Consider the following 21,868-nt stretch of genomic DNA (forward strand, 5'->3'; position numbering starts at 1 on the left):
GAGAAGAACCTGAAATTTTGCTATAGAAATTGAGAGTGGGGAGGACACAGGGGAAGAGGTCTAATGCTTCAGCTACCTGGAAGCCCTGAAGTCAATGGACAGAGGAAAGCAGAACAGAATATAGGGCTGTAATACACAGAAACACATCTGCTAATAAAAGGTGTTTATTATACTGCAGTCATCATTATTAGTGTGTGAATACAAAGCGGCACAAACACCATTGTGTGGATTTTTTTTTTTAGATCAGAGTTCCTAAGAATTAGTAAAAAGTATGTTTGTTTATAAGCCAGTGGTGAGATTCAAGAGGTATCCTGCAGTGTTGGGTTGGCTTCCCCATCACTATAAGCCAAGTCTTAGCAAAGGAGGTGTTTCAGCTGTCAGCTCTGAGTTTAATTTGGTGAGGGAAAAACAAATCTTTGGAAAAAAACAGATGCTGCTAATGTTCTTTCTAGTGCAATTTTTTTCAGGCAGAAGTCATTTTTTGCCCTTGGCCCTCTTTGCTGCCCGATTTGCTTCAGAGGGCATCCCTGACGGTTTACGGTCCCATACGGACAGTTACCCTAGCTGTCTCCTCCAGCAAGAGCTGCAGAAGCCCGTGGAGTAAAAGCAAACAAACAAAAGCCTCCTAAGACTTTGACAGATAATTACCAGAAGTAACAGGAGCTGTGGCTTGGATACCCAAGTGGGCAACCCAGCCTGAGTCCCTTTACTACTCCAGCTGACGCGGATCTTGGGCCGAGGTCCGCAGAGGCGCCAGAGCCGCGGGCGGGGCGCAGCGCCGCGGTCGTGCCGCCGGGCCCGGGACGTTCCCCTCAGCCCGGCCGGGGACGTTCCCCTCAGCCCGGCCCGGGACGTTCCCCTCAGCCCGGCCCGGGACGTTCCCCTCAGCCCGGCCCGGGACGTTCCCCTCAGCCCGGCCGGGGACGTTCCCCTCAGCCCGGCCCGGGACGTTCCCCTCAGCCCGGCCCGGGACGTTCCCCTCAGCCCGGCCCGGGACGTTCCCCTCAGCGCGGCCCGGGACGTTCCCCTCAGCCCGGCCGGGCCGCCCCACCGGCCCGCTAACGGCAGCCGCGCGCGCCCGGCCCAGCCAATCCAGCCAATTGCGGGCGGCGGCGGCGGCGGCGGCGCCAATCCGGGGGCTCGGAGCGGGCGGCGCGGCGTTCGAACGCGGCCGCGCAAAGCAGCGCTGCGGGGAGGCGGCAGCTCGGTCCGGATCCGAGGTTCCGTCCGGCCCACTGAGTGAGTACGCACCGAGGGGCTGCCCGAGCGGCCCGGTCGCGGCTCCCTTTTCCCGAGCCCGTCTCCTCTGGCCTTGGTGGCACTTTTCGCGCTGTGTTTCCGCTGTCCCGGTGGGCGCAATAACGGCGCTGGCTGGTCCCGCCCATGCCCCTGGTCCCGTTAGCCCGATGTGGCAGCACGGCGGATCTGCCGCGGCTGTTGGCGGGGAGCACGGCCAGCGGCACAGAACGGGGTTCGTCCGGCCAGAGCGGCTCGGACGAGGCCGGAGCCTGGGTGTGCCCAGGGGCCCGGCGAGGGCTGCCCGAGACCGCCGCGGCCTCCAGAAGAAAGAAGGCGCCGCGCTGTCCTGTGCAATACCCGTTTAATAAACGCATCCTTGTAACCGTAGCACAGCAGCGGCTCTCGGGTCATTTCAATCGTGTTTGTTAGCAAGTGAAAATCAAGAATGAAAAGTATATATGTTTAAATTGTCATACAGATAACTAGAGTTTTAGCCCTTCCTGCCAAAGTCTTCTGCCAGTAATAATCCTGTCTGTTTCAGAAGTTATGTATCCACAATCATAACTGCGACTGAAGTAGAAGCCGTCAGCTAGCAAGTACAGCAGGAGACAATAGCAGCTGCGTAAACTAGTCTTGCAAGGTTGTTCTGATTAAAGAAGGCAAAAATTTGGGATATCAGATCTTGATCTGAGACAAAAACAAAAAAAAATTGCACTCATTGAGCATTCTCCCTCTCAAACCAGAGTTTTGCAGTGGAATTGCAATACAAGGTCTCTTTGTGGACTTGCACAAACCTAAATACCTGTAAAAACCAATCCTGTTGTCTTTCAAGACTCCAAGTAAAAATCTGCTCAGCTTTGGTTTTCCTGTTTCAGGCAATTGTAACCAAATATAAATTGTAACAGTTTCCATTTCTCGATTTTTATGCTGCTTTGTACCTTGTTCTGCCTAGTCTTTGCTCTCATTTTCATTGTTTTAGAAATAAAGTTGACCAAGAACTGGAACAAGATGGCATCTGTGTTCCAAAATGTGAAAGCAACAGTGGCGTGGCGGAAACACCGGCTCCTAAATGACCTCAATGAGAATGAGAGCCCTGTACCTGACAAATTCAAGAGAAGGACCTCTCTCAGTTCTCTCAATACCATTCACATGTCTTTAAGGAAACGGGTACCACTAAAGCGAGTCGAGCTGAATTTTGACAAAACACCAACTAGGGAAAGTCTGGAACCAAGGCAGAGATGCCGAACTCTTCAGACAATTAAAAGAACAGCAAAATATGCTTTTGGAACCATGTCCCAGGTATTTTGTCTTTGCAGTAGAACATAGATAGAGTTTAGATTTTGCTTCAATTCAGTACTAAGATTTCTGAATTCTGTACTGAGTGCTTTATTCTAGAGAGTTCATTCCCACACACTTGCACACCTTAGTACTTGTCTCATAGCTACTAACTTTTAAAATCTTTAATATCTGTTCTTAAAGTATAGACAGGCAAATTATGGAGCTGGCAAGACATGGAGGAAGCTGAAAACAGTTTATTTTATTTGAAATAAGAGCTTTTCCCCTACTGTATTTAATCATATATGGCAGAGCAGCCTTTACACAGAGGAAATTGGGTAGAGATTGACATCATTTGCAAATAATTGTTACCAAGAAAAGTGCACACTTTGGGGTTTTTTTCCTTTTACTTATTCTCCTGTACCCATACTATTTACTAGCATGTTCTCTATTATAGTTAATCTAAATTTAGACTGACAAAACCTGCTACAACATAGCAGGGTATGAGATTCAAGCTTGCACTTCCCTTTCTTAGAGACCTCAGGTTTTTAAATACATGAGTTCTCTGTTGGGGAGCTTGAATTTTTTCAGCATAAGAGCATCAAGAGCTTTGTTCCAATGCCTGCTCTGAAGTCCTTGATGAATGTCAAGAGTTAGGGAAGGAAGAGACTCCCTGTGCAAATGAGTACAGAGGTTGAGATGCATTCATGTTAGTTGAAACCTGATATGAAAATGGAAACTAGTAACTCAGCCCAAATATTCCTAGTCCTCCTGGTTCTAAACTCACAGCTAATTGAGTTAATTTAGCCTAACATGTCTAATGCTTCTTTCAGAAAATACAGAAGTCTTGCCAAAGCCCAGGAGGCTCAGTGGTGACCTTTCCAGTCGAGTCGATCAGCAGAAGCTGTGCGACCAGTTCTACCAAAAAAAGAACTGCTACACCTCAAACACCTTGCTGTAATACTTCAGCAGCCAGTTCCAAAGGCACTCCAAGGTCCAGCAAAAGGGCCTTGCTTGGGCCAACAAAGGTATCAGAACATAGAGAATGGAGGGATTTCTCATCCTGGCTTGGTAAAAATGCTGTCTCTCTCCGGAGATCCAGAAGAGCAGCGGCACTGAAGAGCCCTTATTCATCTCCTGCCCCTTCCAGCAGAAAGATGTAAGTTACATTATTTTGTAAACTTTTTTTTTTTAAATTTTAATTTTTAAAAAAATGTATTACTCTGATTAGAGTATCTGATAAAGTGAAAGGCAAGGTATTAAGTTTTCTGTCCTATTCCCCTGAAGGTGTGTGCTGCTTGAATAATTAAGAAAGTAGTTCCAGCTCCCTGTATAGATAGGGATTGAGCTATGTGTAAAGCTGAAACATAAAAAGTAATTTTTTCTTAGAGACATACTTGAGTTCTTTGCTGGTGCCTTTTTGGTAAAGGAAAATGCTCTGTATCTCACTCTGATTTAATTGTAACTTTTCCAAAGCTGCTATTTGTATGCCAAAGATACCAGGAATAGCTTTGTTTATGCTGAGTTCTTTATAGAATGTGGAGAAATTCCTATCTCAAAGAGGAAACACAAATTAGATCAAGGGTTGTGAGTTAGGGAAATACTTAATAATGTGCAGACATGTTTTTCTTTTGGTCGAAGCCACAAGAAAAGGTAAAGCTAGGAGTTGAATCCAAGCCTTGTGAATCTGAATTTTGTGTCTGAGTTGGAAGATAGCTGTTTGGGGAATAAATGAAGACATGAAGCTGTTGGCTAATGGAATTAAGAGCATAATTTCCACCACCCTAAACTTCTCTGGGTAAAGTCTAGTGGTACTGCAGGGATGGAGGCTTGAATACTGTCACCTAGTTAGCTTGTCCTGTTTGATCTGTAGCAATGACCATTCTATTTGCAGAGAGTTTGACTGGGAGTTGGAACTGGTCTCTTCAGGGATTTGCCAATTGAAGCGTATCTCCCAAGCATTTGATGATGCCATTGTGAAAGAGGAGAGGTAAATACTGCTAAGTATCCCTCACTGAACACAGCCAATTGCAGTCCCTGTAACTCAGGATTAGGAATAGTTGCAGAACTTTTTCAGTTGTAATGTAGTATATCCATTTTTTCTTAAAGATACTTGGGAAGATTAAATTTGCAGTTGGATTTGCAGCTTCTAAAACCTGCTAAATGCTCTACTTGTCTTCAGTTTCCTTGTTGTGGAAGTCAGATTTTTATCAGAAAGAGCCTACCTTTGACCTTGTGTGAGAACAGTACTTCCCTGACTCTTGTCTAAAAGAGGTGTCAATCCAGGCTGGGGGAGGAGGTGGGAAAATTCCAGTGTACTGGCACAGTCACTGATGTCTGCACATCTATTTAAAAAATCCTTTTATTAGGTAGCATTATGCTAACAAGCAGTCCATGGGCACCCGGATGAAGAAGCCTCTTACAAAACACCTTGGTTAATCCACAAGGTGGTAGGCTGCTGTATTTGTGAAGGTTATGTCATTCTGAATTAGACAATTAAGAAAGTAAAAACTAAGGGTCAGAAATCTTGTCACAGGGTGATTCCCTAAACTTCTTCCTCTCTTAGAGCATGTAAAGTATTCAATAACTAAATGTCATGTACCTCAAATTCTCTAGAGAGAGTTTAGCATCAAGTCCTTTACCTACAAAGAGGTAATGGCTTAACATCCCAGATAATTGCAAAAATTTGTACCAATGGGACCATGTCTAGATAACTATAGGTTAAAACTTGTATCAAGTTAATTTTATCATATCCACTGAAAGTTCACTAAATCTCACTCCTAATATTCTCCCATCTGCTAGTGATATGACAGTTTCTCTCATTCGTAACTGAAGATAGTAGCAACCAGGTAAAGTAGTTGTTCACTTACCTCGGCTATGCCTGCATGCATCTGTGGGGGAGAAAACCTGCTGTTTATAGAGAGAAAGGCTTATTATCTCAGGCTACTTTAAGGCAGTATTATGTAGAACCACATGGTTCTTCCTTCATATTCACTGTGGCCATCTCTGCTACAGCAGATCATTGTGCAGTTGTAAAACTTCACCTCTAAATTGTGGATTAGTGAGTCCTTATGGGTTCTCAATGAACCTCCTATGCAAACATCAGTTTTTCTCACTCCAGACCAAAAAATGACTGGTACTAATCTTTTTGTCACTGAAGTTCAGTTCTCACTGGTTACTAATGATGACAAAGCATGAGAGAACCAGCCATTATCCTGAGCTATCTGATTTTACAGCCTTTCTTTTCCATCCCTCAAAATTTCATAGCAGTTGAGTCTATGCTATCACAATTAACAGCAGCTCGTAACTTATACCCAAGTGGATGTGACATAAATATCTTCACCTGTTATGTTGGAGGTATTCTTTTTGTTAGAGGGAAAGGTACATCCTGAATACTATGTCCTATTTTAGCAACGAAAATAGGTGCATGACACTTTGTTGTAACTTTTCAAGAAAAATGAGAGCAGTTTCAAATGCTGGACTGATGGTTTCAGCAGTGATCTGTACTGCTTCCACAATTTGGTCCAGTACCCCTGCATGTGTAGATGCATACAATGTGCTGTTAATGCCTAGTTTCCTACTGGAATAATTGTGAAATGAACTGTTTTGGAGGTCCCTTTAGTCTTGCATGAGACTTTCTGTTCTGGTATCCAATTGCCATAAGCTTTAATGCTAGTGCCTCTTTTTCATTTTTTTCATGATGAAGCAAACCTTGATCTCAAATGATTGTTTCCAACTCAAAGTATTGTTCAGTGTTTTGCATTTTAATGAATTAGATTATATCACAAGAAATGCTCCTGTTGCTAGTTAAAATATTGCAGTACTTGTGTACTTGCCTTTTACATTCACTGAAGATAACAAAGTATGTTATTGCTAGTGTCAAGAACAGTTACACAGTGAAAGTGTACCAGACTTCCTTTTTCCCATCTGTTTTCCAGCAATTTTTGTGACAACCAGTTGATTAACTCTACTGACTTTATGCTGCTAATAGTAGTCCTGTTGTTCTTCTGCAGGCAACAAGCAATATCAAACTACTACTATCTAATGGCACAAAACTCACAGTCTGTACATCAATCCCTGAAACCGCCTCAAGCTATCAGAAGACAAGCAAAGAAATGCCATCAAGCACTTGGTACCTAGAGAGAGATGGTTGTAACTATTTTTTCATGTTTCCAAGTTTATGAGCACGTATATAAGGGAGAGGTCTGAATAGCACCTGAAAGGCTACACTCTATACACTTAAATAAGCCGTTACACTTTTTTTTTTTTTTTTTTTTTTTTTTTCATGAAACAGCTCAGGACTTCCCTTGCTTTCCCTTTTCAAGTAAAGAGAGAATCAAAATAGTACCAACCACAGTATATTATCCCTGCTGAGTTGAGGGGTCCGTCTTGAAAGTTACTCTCATGAGGCAGTAACTTAGAAACTGATGCTGAACTGGCCAGTAAGAATGGCCAAAGCAAGGGCTAATGACAGACTTAAGAAAGGTAATCCTAGGTAAGAGTAGTGCTTAAATTGGTATCCAGCAGCGACGAGATTTAGCACAAATACTTTCCACATGAAAAAGACTGGTCTATTATTCTGAAAGCCTAACTTCTTGGTTTTGGTTTTTTTTTTGTTACTAGCAAACTAAAGTTATTCATCATTTACCTGAAAGTTACTAAAACAGTTGTGTCTTTGAGTTCTAAGCAAAACTGCCATTCCAAAGCAACAGGATTCTGTGCAGTCACTCATGCCACAAGAACAGAGCCATTTTAGGACACTTACTTCATGGCCTTAAGGGTTAGCCTAACTAATCCTATTTTAGGAGTTTGGCTCCAGACAAATCAGAGCAACTTTGTCATTTCTTACTGATGCTTTAGATAGCATCTTGGCAGTTGAGTTAAACATTGCTTTTGTGCATCTGTCTTTTAGTCATACATGGAAATTTGTTACTACAATTAATGTAATCTCTTGCAACTACTGTTATTAGCTAATATCACAGTGGAAGTAGTTTGATTATGTATCCTTAGCATTTGATACCTGTATTTTTCTTCTAATTAAAAAAATTAGCATTCATTTGACAAGCCTTTTTTGGTAGGTAGTTCAGTATAATAAAGTTTAGTCTTTCATATGAAAGCCAAGATTTGTCAAGTTTTTAGAGTTCAACAGCAGGGTTGTTTTCCATGGTAAGCTTTGTGCAGGCTTCCCCAGTTATATTCACTCTAAAATGAACTTTCAAACAGAAGACTGATTTGGGAAATTTTGCTCTACTTGATAATTTCTAAAATGTGCATGTGACCTAGTAGTTCCAGTGTTACTAAAATTTTAATGTTATCAGGTATAAATATGAAAATCATTAAATTATAATTTATATATAAGTATTGATTTTTAAACTTGCTCACAATTTTTCTTTTCTTTCTTGTCAAATGAACCCATTTTAAAACATTGAAAGAGGCCTGGAAATAATAATATATAATGAGGAAATAATAAAAATAATGAGGCCTGGAAACATGAAAGCAACCCTTCCAGCCCAAAGACTTCTACACTTTCAGATGACTGAGAATTTTAGCTTGTGTTATTTCTTGACATAGTGTTTCTGTGTGTTTTGTGGGTTTTCAAATAACTTTTCTATATGGAAGTATAGAAAAGTATAGTTTCTCCAAGTTGTTCTTTGTATGTCCTGAAACTACTTCTATAAAGCTTTCACAAAGATGTTGACTTATTAGTGAAATGCCTTCTTCTATGACTTTTGAAAAGGAAGAAGGGTTGGAGGTTTTTGAAAAGTTGACCTCAAATCTAGGTACTATTTCAGACAAATCAAACAGCCTATATTTATAATGTTTTCACCAGCTACTCAGACATGTACAATCATGATCCAATATTTATCAAATTGCTGGTAAGAAAAATCAGTGACACTGTTTGTTTAAAGGCAAGGAAGGTTTTATTTAAGTGGCTAATCTGTTTCAAGATTTTAAAAACCAGCTCACATCAAAATCTATAGCAGTTGTAGAAATCTTACTCCTTATTTCATATTAAGAAATTCATTATTGTACATTTTTGAATCTTTACAAGGCAGCCATAAGAAATATAAACATTTGTCACCAGATAGAACCTTCTCACTGACAATATTTAAAATTATGCACTTAATAAAACTATAGACTGAAAGAACACCTAAAATTTCAAGTTTCCTTATGTGAATTCAATTGTAAGGGAACTGCCCCTTTTCACCCCCACAAATAGAAAAACAATTATGTATAAGACTTGGGGTTCTGTGAGAAGACTGCCATTCTGGGCTGTAGACCAGTCATCCAGGAGTAACACTACTTTTCAAATTTGCTATCTGTAAATCATGTTTCAATGTTGCAATCTGTAGTATACCATCTCCCACCATGTCACAGTAAACCTGCCTCTTTCTTTTCCCACTCCTATGTTCTATACATTCATACAAATGACAAATGAACTGTGAAATTTATCTTCCCCAAGCCCCCAAAATTCCATTCAGTTTCAAGGATAGCTTACTAAAATAGCTTATAATACATGTAGTGGGTAAACCGTAATAATCCCTGTCTGGGCTTGACCTAAAGTGAGTGAAAGAGACAACACATGACTTCAATTCCAGTGTCCATGCACAGGATTCTAACTGTTCCAAGCCTTATTTCTGAGAAACAGGTATTTTCATCCAGAAAAATGTGTTATTACTTTCATTTTTTTTTTTTTTTTGGGGGGGTGGGGGTTCTGAATTTAGGCTCATCTATATGAACGTATAGTTACCTTGTGTGACTAAACACAATGGAAGTCTTAATTACCTTGACAAAATTAAATTTCTGATTAAGCTTTGAACACAAACCATGAGGAACCACTGCTCTTAGAGAAGCTGAGAAGGTAGGCTGGAAGGTTTTGTGTGTATAGCACTTCTGTCCTGTACCAGCTCCAGAGGAGAATGAAAGTGCCACTTTCTCCCCTACATGCTCAACATGAACAATTCAATGCAGAGATTCTGAGTTCAGATGCCACACGTCAATCTCTAATCAGAAAAATCATGAAATTGTGGTACATAATCCTCATCTTTCCATTATCAAAATAATGAGTTTACTAAAAAGATACCCATGCTCCAATCATCTAGTCCTATGACAATGTACTCACCTTTCTGCAGCCTAGATGGCAAGAGGGAAAAAAAACTGAGGAAAATCCTACTTGTTCAGTAACAACTGTTGGACCTACAAATTTTAAAACGTAAAATACCTACTGGTTTCATGTATTGTTTTAAATGCTTATTAAAAAGCTTTTAGCAAATTTAAAACAGAAATGGTATAGAAAGAAGGGAAAAAATAAATTTTCCCCTTTCTATATTTATTCCATGAAGAACATTATGATAATATAGACCTAAGTATTGAGGATTTGTTAAATACACGCATTAGTAGTGTCCTGGCTAAAGAAAGACCACAATGCATAAACAGGACAACTTATCCACTAATAATGGCAAACAAAGGCTATTTTGCAGAATACTGGGGCTTCTGAAAAAATGTCATTGTCCTGGATAGACCCAGGTGTGTATTTTTTTTCCCCTCTAGTTTACTGATAGTTGCACTTCTACATAACCAGTGAAAGTTTTAGCTGTTTGGAAATGACTTCCCTAGATATAGAGGAAAAAGTGAAGTAATCTGTCTAAATTAAGACTAGTTTAATGTAAACAAATAAAAAGGACAGTTCTCATGAACCCCAATGAATAAGAATTACCACAACTTTGTCATTTTTACACCTAACAGAATTTTATGCTGAATAGATACAAACCATGCCACAAAACTAAACAGGAATACTTTGGTCAAGCAAAAATCTATACCAAGAGCACTAGTGTATGCAAATAAAAATGTTACTCAAAATAAACAGATTTGGCTTAACATCACTATTCAATTCTGCAATCTATACAATGATATCTTGTTCAAAACCTACCTAGCTAGAAAACAAAATTGAACAGACAGCCACTGTTGCTGTGTTTGAGTTGGTTTTGTTCTTTTTTTTTTTTTTAATGTGTATCGATTACAAATTTGCTGTGAAAGCAGAACCAAAACTTAAGTGTCTTCCAGTAGTTATACACACACACACAGACAAAACCAAAGCACCACAGTTGTGAACGTGTGTTTTCACAATATCTCAAATAACTCTACCACTGCTATTAATCACAGCCATTTTTTACAGTAATTGAAAATGGATCCATATCAACAGGTCAAAGAAGTAAATGCTTCCAACTGTGGCATACTTGTACTGTACTCTTAGCACCCACTGAACTAAAATTTTGTGGTTTACAATTTCATTTATGCTTCCTCCATTCAGCATGTTAAAAGAATGTGCTTTTCTGTTACACACGGGAGGCACTAAACAACTGATGGTGCTAATGTAACAAGTGATGAGTCTAATGTATGTTCTGTGGGCACACCCACCTGACTTCTCTGTCCCTCTCCCTTCAGTGTATGCTAAAACACTTTCATAGTCCATATAGTTTAAGTGCTGACTGCACAAAAACTGCAGCAATGAGGACTTGGAATCAAGAATAAGATGACTATAGGATCAAACTTACCCTCAGTTAATGGCTTCTTAGGGGACTGATCTTCCATGAAAATACAAGTAGAACTGAAATCCTATTGCAAACTGAATGTCTGTAAATTACTGGATGCAGTTTCATGTGGACAAAGTACGTAACTAAAAAGCCTGTGTCACTATTTTGCCAAAGTGCACTGCTGGAGTGTGGGATCACAAGATAATCCATTCTAGCCATGAGTAATCAGCAGTGCTGGAATTATGCAAATGCCATATAAGCTCTCATACATTGTATGAAAACAAAGTTAAGGAGCATATTTTCAGCTTGATTTTAATACCATGTGTAGAAACGTTGAAATTGTTACCACACTAAATTATACACATGCACGCACACTTGTTTTTACTGCTATTAGGTCCTAATATTCTTAAGGGAAGCCAGCACAGTAACTACTGTAAAGGTGACCCAGCTATTAACAGAAATACATAAAATCTGAGTCTTCATCACATGGAACCCTGTAAAATGACATTATGTCTCCAAGAGTAAAAGACAGCCCTTTATAACCTAGGAGATTTTTCTAACCTTGTACTCAGACACTATTTCCTTCAATTCAGTCACACAGAATTACACACAGATCACTCTTTTGAAAGGAAGTAGACCTTTCTACCACAGCAACCGAAAACAAAAAAATAGGTTTTCAAGTCTCTTGGGTGATAGAGGTAGATGGCTAAAACAACAGTAGCTTTGTACAGGAATAGCAATTATAGTCAAGAGACATGCTAAACAACATCCAATTATTAAAAAGAACTTTTTGATCAGTCAATATTTTAGATGTCTCATCAGACTTAAAATTTTCCTAGTAAGTTCCTCCCTCACAAGCCTTGGATTCCCATGCCTATTTAAAACTAACAAGCAGGAGTGTGCTAACAGTAAATTCACTAGAAGGAGATGGATGCTGGTGCACCCATGCAACTTCATCATAGTGCAAAGCAGAGAAAAAATGGACTATGTGACTAGAATGAATACATGCAGTGGGCTGAGACAGAACATGGAAAAATTCCTCCAACTTCATGGGTTCAAAACTATGACACTACTGGGAAAGCATTTGTAAATGTTAAGAGTGTTTCAATGTAGTTTGCAAGCTATCTTTCATTTAGCTTTTGTAGCAACAGAGCACAAAACCCTAGCCCCTTGTAATGTATTTACCTGCTCCCAAAGAATGTTTGCTACCAAACGTTTTACATCTTCCCTTAATCTTCAACAAAGATTACCCCTTACCTTAAAGGAAGCATTAAGAAAAAAGCCCCAAAACAACCAGCTACTGATATGCCAGAGATATTTCAGGAAGTTTGAAATAGGTAACTGACAATCTTGCCAAGTAATGTCTGAAAATATAAATCAAACATCTCCATTTATAAGCTATATTGCTGCATCCTAAGGCACTCCTTAAGAGCTACACTCCTATGCCCTTCCAAAAGCCCACTGAAACTTCATAGTTAACAGAATGTACACACTTTCTTTACTTCTGCACTATCTTAGTTTTCCATTGGATTTCTTGTTTTACATGTTAACTTTCAAAATCATTAGCTAACTTGGTGAGACACCTTGTCTGGTCTAGCAAAACCTGAAAGGGGGATGGAGAGGCATAACACCCTCTCCACCCCAATTCCCTGAAATAAAAAACAAACAACAAACCTGAAAAAGGAATGTTCTTTTGACTTCAAGCTTTCTCAGTGTCAATAGTATGTTTTTAACTCTAAAAAACAGGGGTTTTACGTGCACTTGTAACATCATTGCAGATTTTAAAACATGCGTCAGTTCAATCTTTAAATTCTCTTGATGAATTTCCATGGAAGTATCTGCATGAAGAATCTGCAAACTGCTATTATGTTAAAGTAACTATAATGCTCTAGAAATATTACTACTTAGGGAAAACGTCACACATTTTACTTCTAGTAAGTGCATTGAGAGATCAGTGAGAAATTTAAATCAGTAGAGAAATGTCTATGTGGCACCTGTATTTTCGCATATCCACTCTTTGAAGCTCAAATGCTATAATTCTGAATGCTACAGATTGTCTTAATGCAGCAGTTGCCATGAAGCATGAGAAGGTAAACAATTTATCAATTTACTTAATTATTTTTTTTCCCTCCAGTGTAAATATTCTAGTTTGAATAATTAAAAAAGCAATTGCTCTGAAGTTTGCAGATCCCTTAGTGAAATGGTTCCTTTTAGCTTGCCCTCTTAGGATCTGACTCTCAGACTGAGATCATCACAGTCACCTTCTTTGGAGTAGTCCACACATTTTTGCACAGTCATCAAGTTCCACAAACAATGTGATCTTTGTACAGTTGCACACTACTTTGGTTACAACACCACTAACTGTGTTCAACCTGTGGCTGACACATTTATTTTTAACATGAAGTTTTTATGTTTGGTTCACAAGTTCTCATTTATTTGTCCAGCGCCTCACACAAACGTGAGTGCCCATGTTGGAGTCTGTTGACCAACACAAGGCTGAAAGGAAACCTTGGGTTTAAAGGCACCCAGGAAGCATCTTCTTGCAGAAGTCCTAACCACCTGCTATTGTAGCTCCCACTGCTGCTTCCCTTTATCACTTTTATTAGAAAGTGAAGTGGAAACAGACATGACTACTTAATGTTTAAAGTGTAAACTGCCTCTAACTTACAGGACCCACCCTTGATGCTGTTTTGGGTGCAGCTAATTAGCTGATACCACAATCCTTCTGAGCAAAATCAGTATCTTTTCCTCTTATTGCACATATTATATCTGTTCCCAAAAATAACCTGTTGCTATGGATAAACTTGTGGTAGTTTTAGATTGTTTTAAACTTCCCCAATAAACATGATAAGAGGAAGAGACTGGAAGTGCTCCAGTTGGTGTAACAAGGCAGATTTCAGAACAGGGAAGACTCCAAGGTACAAATTCCTGTCCACTTCTCTTAATTTAGAGCTGCCTAAATACTATCTTTCAGGCATGCCTACAAGTTTTATGGGGTGCATCCAAGATCGACATTCCCAGTCCTCCTAGGGAATAGATTCAAATTTGTGAACTCCACCTCGAACCCAAGCAATGGAAGGCAAATGCCTGTCATGGTCTTTGTCTGATTCAGGCTGGCTCTGAGCACGCTCTGGCTTGGGGTTTAAAGAGGGCGGGTCAGGTTGCTGTACAGACATAGTCCTGCGGAGGTGGTTTCTCTTGCGCAAAAACTCAGGTTGCGAGTGGAGGCCAAAGCTGCCTTTTCTCAAGATCATCCGAGAGTTGTTCTTTTTGGGTCGTGAATGGAGACTGAACTCCAGCGAGGCCAAGTGGGCTGCATAACCTTCACTGAGGAACTGAAATAGGAAGAAAAGAAGGGAGTGACAAATTACTCCTGCCTTGACCTATGAATGCTATTAGGTATTAAGTTTTCATCACTGACATCCCAGTTAGATACCTACAAAATACTAATATTCCTCTCCCCTCAGGTTTTTTTTTCAAGTGACCCATTTCATTCTGTCATTCAGAAATATGCAATGCATGCACTTGTAGATACAGCTTGCAACCACTTGATTCTCTTTACTATTCGCCCTTCCAGAAAATGTCTCATTTGTAACCCCAACTACCTTTCTTTGAAATACTGTTGCTGCTTTTTGTATTTGTGAGTTTGCACATGCATTCATGTGCATGCATTGCCTTGTCTTTCCTAGGACTTCCTGACTGAATAGCAAGAATTACTTACTTGGCACTGTGCCTGGTATTTCTTTGTGGATCGTCCAACTATGTAGATCTGAGATGGCGACAGAGCCAAGACACTGTACACAGAAATATCCTTCATGGAACCGTATGCGGCACAGATTTTGATGTGGCACTGAAACAAACATTACTTCCAAAGTGAACGCACTATTGAACACCGTGCAACTACAAGGTTGGTGCTTGATTTGCAGTAAAGCAGCATATGAGTTCCCTGTTAACAATTTCAATCTGTAAACCACAGAAAGCTAAATTGATCTGCCTGCATGTGAGCAAGAACTACAGCTATGCACACAGGAAAGAACAAGCAGTTCATTTACTGATTTGTCATGATTGGAGGTCCCTTTGGATGTTTCATCAGCTTTCCCTGCTCTTTAAAAAGTGAGAAAAGAAGTGAGGAATGGCAAAAAGACTTTGTGATGTTCAATTAGACTTACTGTTCAGATAGAAGGGAGAACTCTACTGAATTGCATTCCCTGAAAAGATGTTTTGAGACTATAAATAGGTTTCTAGTACCTCTTGCATGAGATTCCGGAGAAAAATGGTCTTTTGTCGCAGTGGGTCATGAACGAGTCCATCTGAGAAGAAGATCATCCCTTGTGGGAAATTGTGTTGGGACAACCACGAAACTACACGCTGTTTCTGCATATCTGGGCGGCCAGTGATGTAGATAATCAGGTATCCCAGGTCCTGCCAATGCCTGTCAGAAGAAGCAGTTAAATTATATAAGTGCAGAAAGAGAAACAATACTCACAGGTCAGGTCAGCATCTTTTCTCAGACAAGTTAGACGTTAGATGATATCCTTCAACAAATGAAAAGCAGCATGCCTAAGTATCTGCTCCAATCAAGAAACTAAGTAATACTGTCTACATTTCGGGGGAGAAGGAGAAAAGCAAGAGACATTCTTATACAAAATATTATCTAAACTATGAGAGCCATTCAAAAATATACTTAGAATAAACCTTGAAACACATCAGGTATTGCTACTTTTGAAATCTTTAATGAGATTTCCTGCCATGTTAGCTATAAGGAATGGAAACCCTTGAAAACTGACATTTCTACATTCTCATGCAAGTTCCAAAATGAGAACTGCCTTTTCCCATCCAGTGCAACATTCAGACTTGCAAGAATTAATTAAAAGGCCTTTTAATTTTTGTTGCAAAAAACATTCTAGCATTCCTGACACCTTAAGTACAAATATGTCCTTATTTGAAATTAGTGAAACACAAAATACACATGGAATCATTATTAACTCACTGCACACACTTCAAGATCATATTCCCAAGAAACAACTTTTTATGTCCAGGCAATTTAAACTACAAATTTCAATGTAATCCACAGCATTCTAATATTACTCTGAAATTCAGGCAGATGTGCTGTGCAAGAAAATATAGAAATGTATCTGCAGAGAATCTTGGCCCTTAGAAAACTGCTGCCTGTTTAGTATAACAACCCTTTTCCTTCCTACTGTGTTCAAGCAGAAAGCCAGAGATTTGAAGTGTTCAAACCTCATTTACCTGACAACATCAACGGCCCCCGCTCGGACTTTGGGGTCACTTCCCATAATTGAAACACTTGCTGCAAAGGAACCATCAATGCTGAACACAACACATTCCATTCCTCGGGGCAATACAGTCAGGTAACTTGCTGCACTGCTCTGGTCCCCTCTGCAGAGTCAACACAATAAATTAATTTAAAAAGCAAAATGTCAGAAAGTATTTTCTGCATGTTTTAGTTAAGATTTGAAATTAGATATTTCTAGACCTACAGCTTTGACCTCACTGTCAAATATGGCTTCTGATTTCAGTCTTATGTGGGACAATCAAAACTTATACTTTTAGGAAATAGTTTACCAAAGAGAAATTTGGAAGCCGATCTTAATAAGAAATCATGTGCATACAAATAACCAAAAGAATTAGGAAAAAAACCCGCAAATCAGCTTGAAGTACTCTAACTACTACTCAAACTTTCTCCATAAGCTTAACAGTTGGTAATATAGACATTAGCCACCCTCTATTCTTGCAAATATTCCCCCTTGTAATGGGAATGCCAGCTGGGAGAAGTAAAAAACCAAAAAAACAAAGGCAACAAACAATCAAAACCAAACAACCAACCAAAAACCAATGCAGTCATACATCTCTCTTGTCATGGAAGGACATGTGAAAACCATTTCCTCATGATGTATTTTCCCCAGGACAAGTGAATGTTAAAAAATAGGTAAATGACAAGGAAATCCAAAGCTCTTCTCATCCCACCACCCCATGTTCCCTAAAACCTGTAATCTAAAGGTCTGGTGATGAAGATTCCTACAATATGCGCTCACAGCCTAATGAACAAAGACCGGACAATTTATTTTCTTCCTCTTTGAAAATTACTCCTGCAGTCTAAAGCTTCTGTTTTGAATATCATTTTATTTGTGTTTCAGTACCTGTTTTCTTGAATTGATTGCCTTTTTTATTAAACTGAGGTAAAACATTTTCTCCTTCTCATGTTGCACTACATAGGATTGTAAGCTGACTTTGGACTTTGTTAACTGGTGGATAACAACATGTTCTATTTCAGCTAAATTCTCCCAGGCAGGGATTCAAATGTAGTTTTTACTCAGTTTTGAAGTTCCTGATCGCCACAACCCATCACAGCTTTAGTTCCAGCTTGCAGTTATTACCTGACCACCATTTTGATGGGATACACACCAACTCTCAGTCTCTTCTGTTCAGGTATATTGTAGGATATTCGTCCACTGCTGTTGGATATCTCTGTGTCAAAATACACCCACCTACCCGAAGATGGCTCAGTCATTATGAAGATATCCACCTGCAAAACCAATGAAGCAGTAATCTAGTGTGATAGTCAACAAAACACCCACTGTGTGCAAGGCCTGCCAGGTATCTCCAACCATGGCTGGTAGAAAAAGCTTACATAGAAGTTTGAAGGAACTTCATGACTCAGTAAGAACTTCAAAGAGAGTTCTCTCAATAAGCAAATGCTTTCTAACATACAAGAGATTATTGCCTTCATAATTTATTGTCTTTGTAATTTAAAGCCCTGATCTTAGCAGTGCATGTGTCAAGTATAGAGGTCAGAAATTTGGGAGGAGCCCTAAACTAGGAAAAAGATAGTTTTATCTTGCATGGCTATATTACCTTTTCACACACTAAACCTACAAAAAAACCCCTGCATCTGGTTGTTGACACAAAATCTTCCTCAAATCATAGCCTCGCCTACAACCAAAACACTTCAAATTATCAAAAGATTTCATCAATATGGTTTACTTCAACTGAAATATTTAATCAAAATTAACATAAAGGATATTAAATAATGTGATAGATCTGAAACAGGCCAAGTGAAGCCTCCACGCTTCAGTTTTGCCCTCAGCTCAGCACCATTGCTCTCTTAATTTGCACAGAAACTCCTACAATCTCAGTGAATATGAAAAACGTGTTCACTTGATGCTTGGCTCTATTAGCTGCATGCCTGGTTTCTGCAGGCAGCTTTAGGAATCACCGTTTTAATTGTGTCACATTATTACTATTTTCTAAAACTAATCTTTACTTGCCCATGAGTAAGATACAGCAGCCACCTAGCTTCTAGAATGCCTATTCTTTTATCTGGTTGTTTTACCTGGATAGGATGATACGTGGCTTTATTTTAGTGCTTTGTCAACTACTATAAAATTATTTTTCCTTCTTCCTCAGAAAGTTAATTGTCTCCAGTAGGCGGTACAGCTGGATGGCAGGTTCAGAAATCACTGCACAGCACACTCACCACCAGCCAAAGGAGATAGCCACAATCGGGTAAGAGAGATGAGAGCTCAGAAAAAGGTCAGCTATCAGGAAAGCCCACTTTATAGCATATTTCTGCTTCAGTAGTAGGCAGCTAGTGACATTTCCCCTCACTGTAAGGCTTCCTCTGACACTGTACATGTGTGCTACATTCAACAACTGTTTCAAGTAAAACTAAGAAAATGGATTACTCAGACTTCACCTTTTCACCTGTTAAAGCCACCATGTCCAGAGGTCCATACATAAAGCGCCCAACTAGTACCTGAGGACCATCTTCTGCTGCAATGACATCATTAGCTCGGTGATTAGCAGTCACATTCTGAAATAAGAGCAGAGGATGGGAAGGGTACTGTTTGCTTTTGTCACAAGGCTGCTGTCTCTATTTTGTGATGAACAGTGAGAGAGAAACACAGTTCTGGACAGTATGTCTGAGGTACATGAAGTACACTGCATTCCCATTTCACCTTGAGCCTGATTTCCACTAATGGTGGATTCCTGAATAAACCAGAGAGAGTGCACAAGACGACCAAATAAGGGAGAACATTTGAGGTCAAGCCAATTCTTTGTCACTTCAAGGGGTGCCACAGAGCCACATCATTATGTGCAGGGCACATGCATTTTAACTGACATTATTAATTGACTTAGCACCTGAAGAAAGTAGGAAATATTTTTGCTTGGCTTATGGATTTCTCTAGCATAAAAGAAACCTCTCTGCATAATGGAAACTTAAGGCCTGTCTGTTATTTCAAGAAAGAAATATACTTTCTCCCAACATGAAGTGATAAATCAAGATGAAATTGCCCATATTCCCTAACCATTAATCTGCCTGCCTCTGGATTAAGTTATCAGTTTTCAGCTCTTTAGTGATATTCAGTTACATAAACTCTTACTTGGAGAGATCAAACTCCATTTAAATTTCTGCCAAACACATGTTCCATAGCAGCCATATATATTTGGAGTTAAACTTACCCTCAATTTGACATGTGTCCTTTTGCGTAGCCATTTTTCTCGTGGATTTGATGGACTTAGTGTTTCTGGATCCAGGTTGTCATTTTCCTTGAAATTCACATTTTCATACCTCATCACCTGAAATTATATCAATATTTTAATAAATAGTGTGAGGCCTGGGAAGTCCTGGTACTTGGCAAAGAAAGAGAAATTACACTGCTGCCCCGGTTGAGTGACACTGCAGAGCTAAAAACACAATGGAAGTTGACAGGTAAAGCCATATGTTCACAAAAACTGCACAGACAAAGAAACTGCTTTCACTCTGTTGGCCAACACTTAATTTCAAATACTTATTGAACAGCTTTTTTGTTCACAGCAGAGCTTGAACATTCCTCCAGAGAAAAAAGTGAAAACATTAGGATGGTATCAAGTGGTAAGTCATATTGTTTTGATTATGGTCTGCAAAGTCAGTAAAGGAGCATAAAACCACAGAAGCATTTTTTAATGTCCTTTATGTGGCAGACATCAGACTCCTGACTTCATCTGTATTGATTTGCTACACATCCACTCAGAGAGAATGTTTCTTATCCCTTTTGAGTACTACTACTTCAGTAGGTGATAGGCAGGAACCCGCAGGGACCCACAAGGACCCACTGAAGTCCAAGCTGTGAACATGCAGAACCTTATTATGTCATACACTTTCTTACAACCTAAATATCATGCATTTACCAAGAAACTTTTCTGTCCAACTCAGATTTCAGGACACAACCCACAGAATTCAGAAACTGAGTGTGAGTTATGCCACATTTCAATTGAAACCAGAAGCCCTGTCTCACTGAAATCTGTCAGTTGTGCTTGCAATCACAAATAGCTATTTTGAATGAGAAATACACTAGCAAATTTTTCAAGCTGAACAGCTGGTTTTCTGTGCTGAAGTTTTACAATCTTTGTGCCCTTGCTAGAAGAGTGGTCTAGAACCATTTTAAAATATGTTTTATATGAAGTCCCTTGAGTAAAATCACGCTGCAATCAGAGTCAGTAAAGCAGCTGGCTTGCAACAAATTACAGTAATGTTGAGAAGTAAGCATGTTTTTTAACAAATTGGCATAAATTCTATTCACTAGAGGTAATGTGCAGGCAATATATGCAGCCACAGCACATTCAGGAGCCATTAGTCTTATTCTTAACCCCCAACAAGGGCAGAAGGTCCAGACTGTACTGGAACTAACCAGTCCTTTATGTAGAACTGTAAACACACATATTGCTTTAAAGACATGTTCTAAATGCTTGAAAGGCTTGATAAATACTAAAAGCTGTAATGCGCTTACAAGGCTAGGAAAGTGTCCTGTAAAGGAGAGACTCGACTTTCTTACAAAAGCAATACTTCCAAACAGGTTTACTATCAGATGTATACTAGTAATTTGATACTTACTAGGGAGATATATAATTATATAAGGCTGGACAGGACAAAATTAATATATAATACAGGGTTAGACTGATCTGGGGCACGTGAGGGGTGAAATATGTATAAAGGTACAGTATTACTGGTCACAAAGTCAGCAGTGCTAATGGTGGGTTCACTGTCCCCTTTACCTCTCCAATAAATCCAGATCTGTCACTCCTAAATGCACTTGTATGTGATTCATCCACACTTAGCCACCTAACTGACATAAAGATTTAAAGACTGACCCTTGGATAACGCAATTAACAATCACAAGGTTATCTTCTGCAGAGATAAATAAAAAAGATCAGTTACCTGTCTTAAGATAAAGGCCACAACATCTGTTGATTCCCAGTAGCTGGCATGAAAGAGATGTGGCAGGGCCACGGTTGGAAAGGCTGTGAGCACATCTGGACAATACAAGGCATAATCTATTCGTTTTGTTCCCCACCACTTTGCAGTGACTACAAAAAATGAAACAAAATAGCATAACATTTCTGTATCAATAAATTTCTTGTTGTCTTTAAACTGGATAATGGAATTAGGCCTTCTGCTTTCTTAAGCTTGACATTTTAATTCTGTTAAAGGTATTTATCATTCACAAAAGTACAGTTTTTACTCACACTGACTGCATCCTCACTTAACTGCCTGACATCTAAAGAGTTCTTATGGGTCCAAGTTTTGGGAAACAGAAATCACCTCAGCATGATTCCCACTGCTTTCTGGCCCATGGAAAATGTACAGTGAAAGACTATTACTTTTATGATCATGTTATAGGGTAAGAATTGCAAATGCCTCCCGAACAGTGAAGCAAATATTGAGAGAGAGAGAGAGAGAGAGAGAGAGAGAGAGAGAGAGAGAGAGATACATACATATTTATATATATATATATACATATGACTATAGTCCATAGTGG

General features: G+C 39.5%; 2 protein-coding genes across 34 annotated transcripts in view; one reads left to right on the top strand and one right to left on the bottom strand.

Moving 5' to 3' along the window:
- Positions 1–1,142: 1,142 nt before the first annotated feature.
- On the top strand, positions 1,143–21,817 carry PIMREG (PICALM interacting mitotic regulator). 27 transcript variants are annotated; one of them, XR_014949465.1, is made up of 11 exons: positions 1,143–1,239; positions 2,219–2,538; positions 3,348–3,673; positions 4,409–4,504; positions 5,317–5,363; positions 6,528–6,646; positions 14,738–14,955; positions 17,499–17,666; positions 18,477–18,575; positions 19,680–19,782; positions 19,888–21,817. XR_014949465.1 is itself a non-coding variant. In XM_085557142.1 (6 exons), the coding sequence occupies exons 2-5, from the start codon at positions 2,248–2,250 to the stop codon at positions 5,345–5,347; spliced, it is 744 nt and encodes a 247-aa protein (XP_085413268.1). In that variant the 5' UTR covers positions 1,143–1,239; positions 2,219–2,247; the 3' UTR covers positions 5,348–5,363; positions 6,528–7,624. The 27 variants fall into 27 exon arrangements, 4 of the variants coding, with proteins under 4 accessions (XP_085413268.1, XP_085413267.1, XP_085413266.1 ...); XR_014949466.1 differs by lacking the exons at positions 5,317–5,363; positions 6,528–6,646 and having other exon boundaries at positions 19,891–21,817; XR_014949455.1 differs by lacking the exon at positions 5,317–5,363 and having other exon boundaries at positions 1,143–2,538; positions 16,263–18,575.
- The window catches only part of PITPNM3 (PITPNM family member 3), a 55,627-nt gene continuing 42,171 nt past the window's right edge, over positions 8,413–21,868 (bottom strand). For 6 of the 7 annotated variants that reach the window (XM_085557133.1, XM_085557132.1, XM_021533097.3 and 3 more), the window contains 8 exons: positions 21,268–21,416; positions 19,533–19,649; positions 18,766–18,882; positions 17,447–17,595; positions 16,299–16,448; positions 15,297–15,480; positions 14,770–14,898; positions 8,413–14,383 (listed from right to left, as the gene is read on the bottom strand). In XM_085557133.1, the coding sequence (XP_085413259.1) occupies positions 14,075–14,383; positions 14,770–14,898; positions 15,297–15,480; positions 16,299–16,448; positions 17,447–17,595; positions 18,766–18,882; positions 19,533–19,649; positions 21,268–21,416 (1,304 nt within the window). In that variant the 3' untranslated portion in view covers positions 8,413–14,074. The remainder of the gene's footprint in view (positions 14,384–14,769; positions 14,899–15,296; positions 15,481–16,298; positions 16,449–17,446; positions 17,596–18,765; positions 18,883–19,532; positions 19,650–21,267; positions 21,417–21,868) is intronic. The other variant, XM_085557136.1, reaches the window with a different exon arrangement.

Source organism: Lonchura striata, chromosome 19 (assembly GCF_050655825.1).
Source record: "Lonchura striata isolate lonStrDom1 chromosome 19, ASM5065582v1, whole genome shotgun sequence".
In the NCBI taxonomy this organism is placed as follows: domain Eukaryota; kingdom Metazoa; phylum Chordata; class Aves; order Passeriformes; family Estrildidae; genus Lonchura; species Lonchura striata.

What these genes read in the sequence shown, in the direction of transcription:
- PIMREG (XM_085557139.1), top strand. Translation starts at nt 2,164, where the DNA reads ATGCTGCTTTGTACCTTGTTCTGCCTAGTCTTTGCTCTCATTTTCATT. An exon ending in CTTTTGGAACCATGTCCCAG is followed by an intron (nt 2,539 to 3,347) that starts GTATTTTGTCTT and finishes TGCTTCTTTCAG; the next exon opens with AAAATACAGAAGTCTTGCCA. An exon ending in GCCATTGTGAAAGAGGAGAG is followed by an intron (nt 4,505 to 6,527) that starts GTAAATACTGCT and finishes GTTCTTCTGCAG; the next exon opens with GCAACAAGCAATATCAAACT.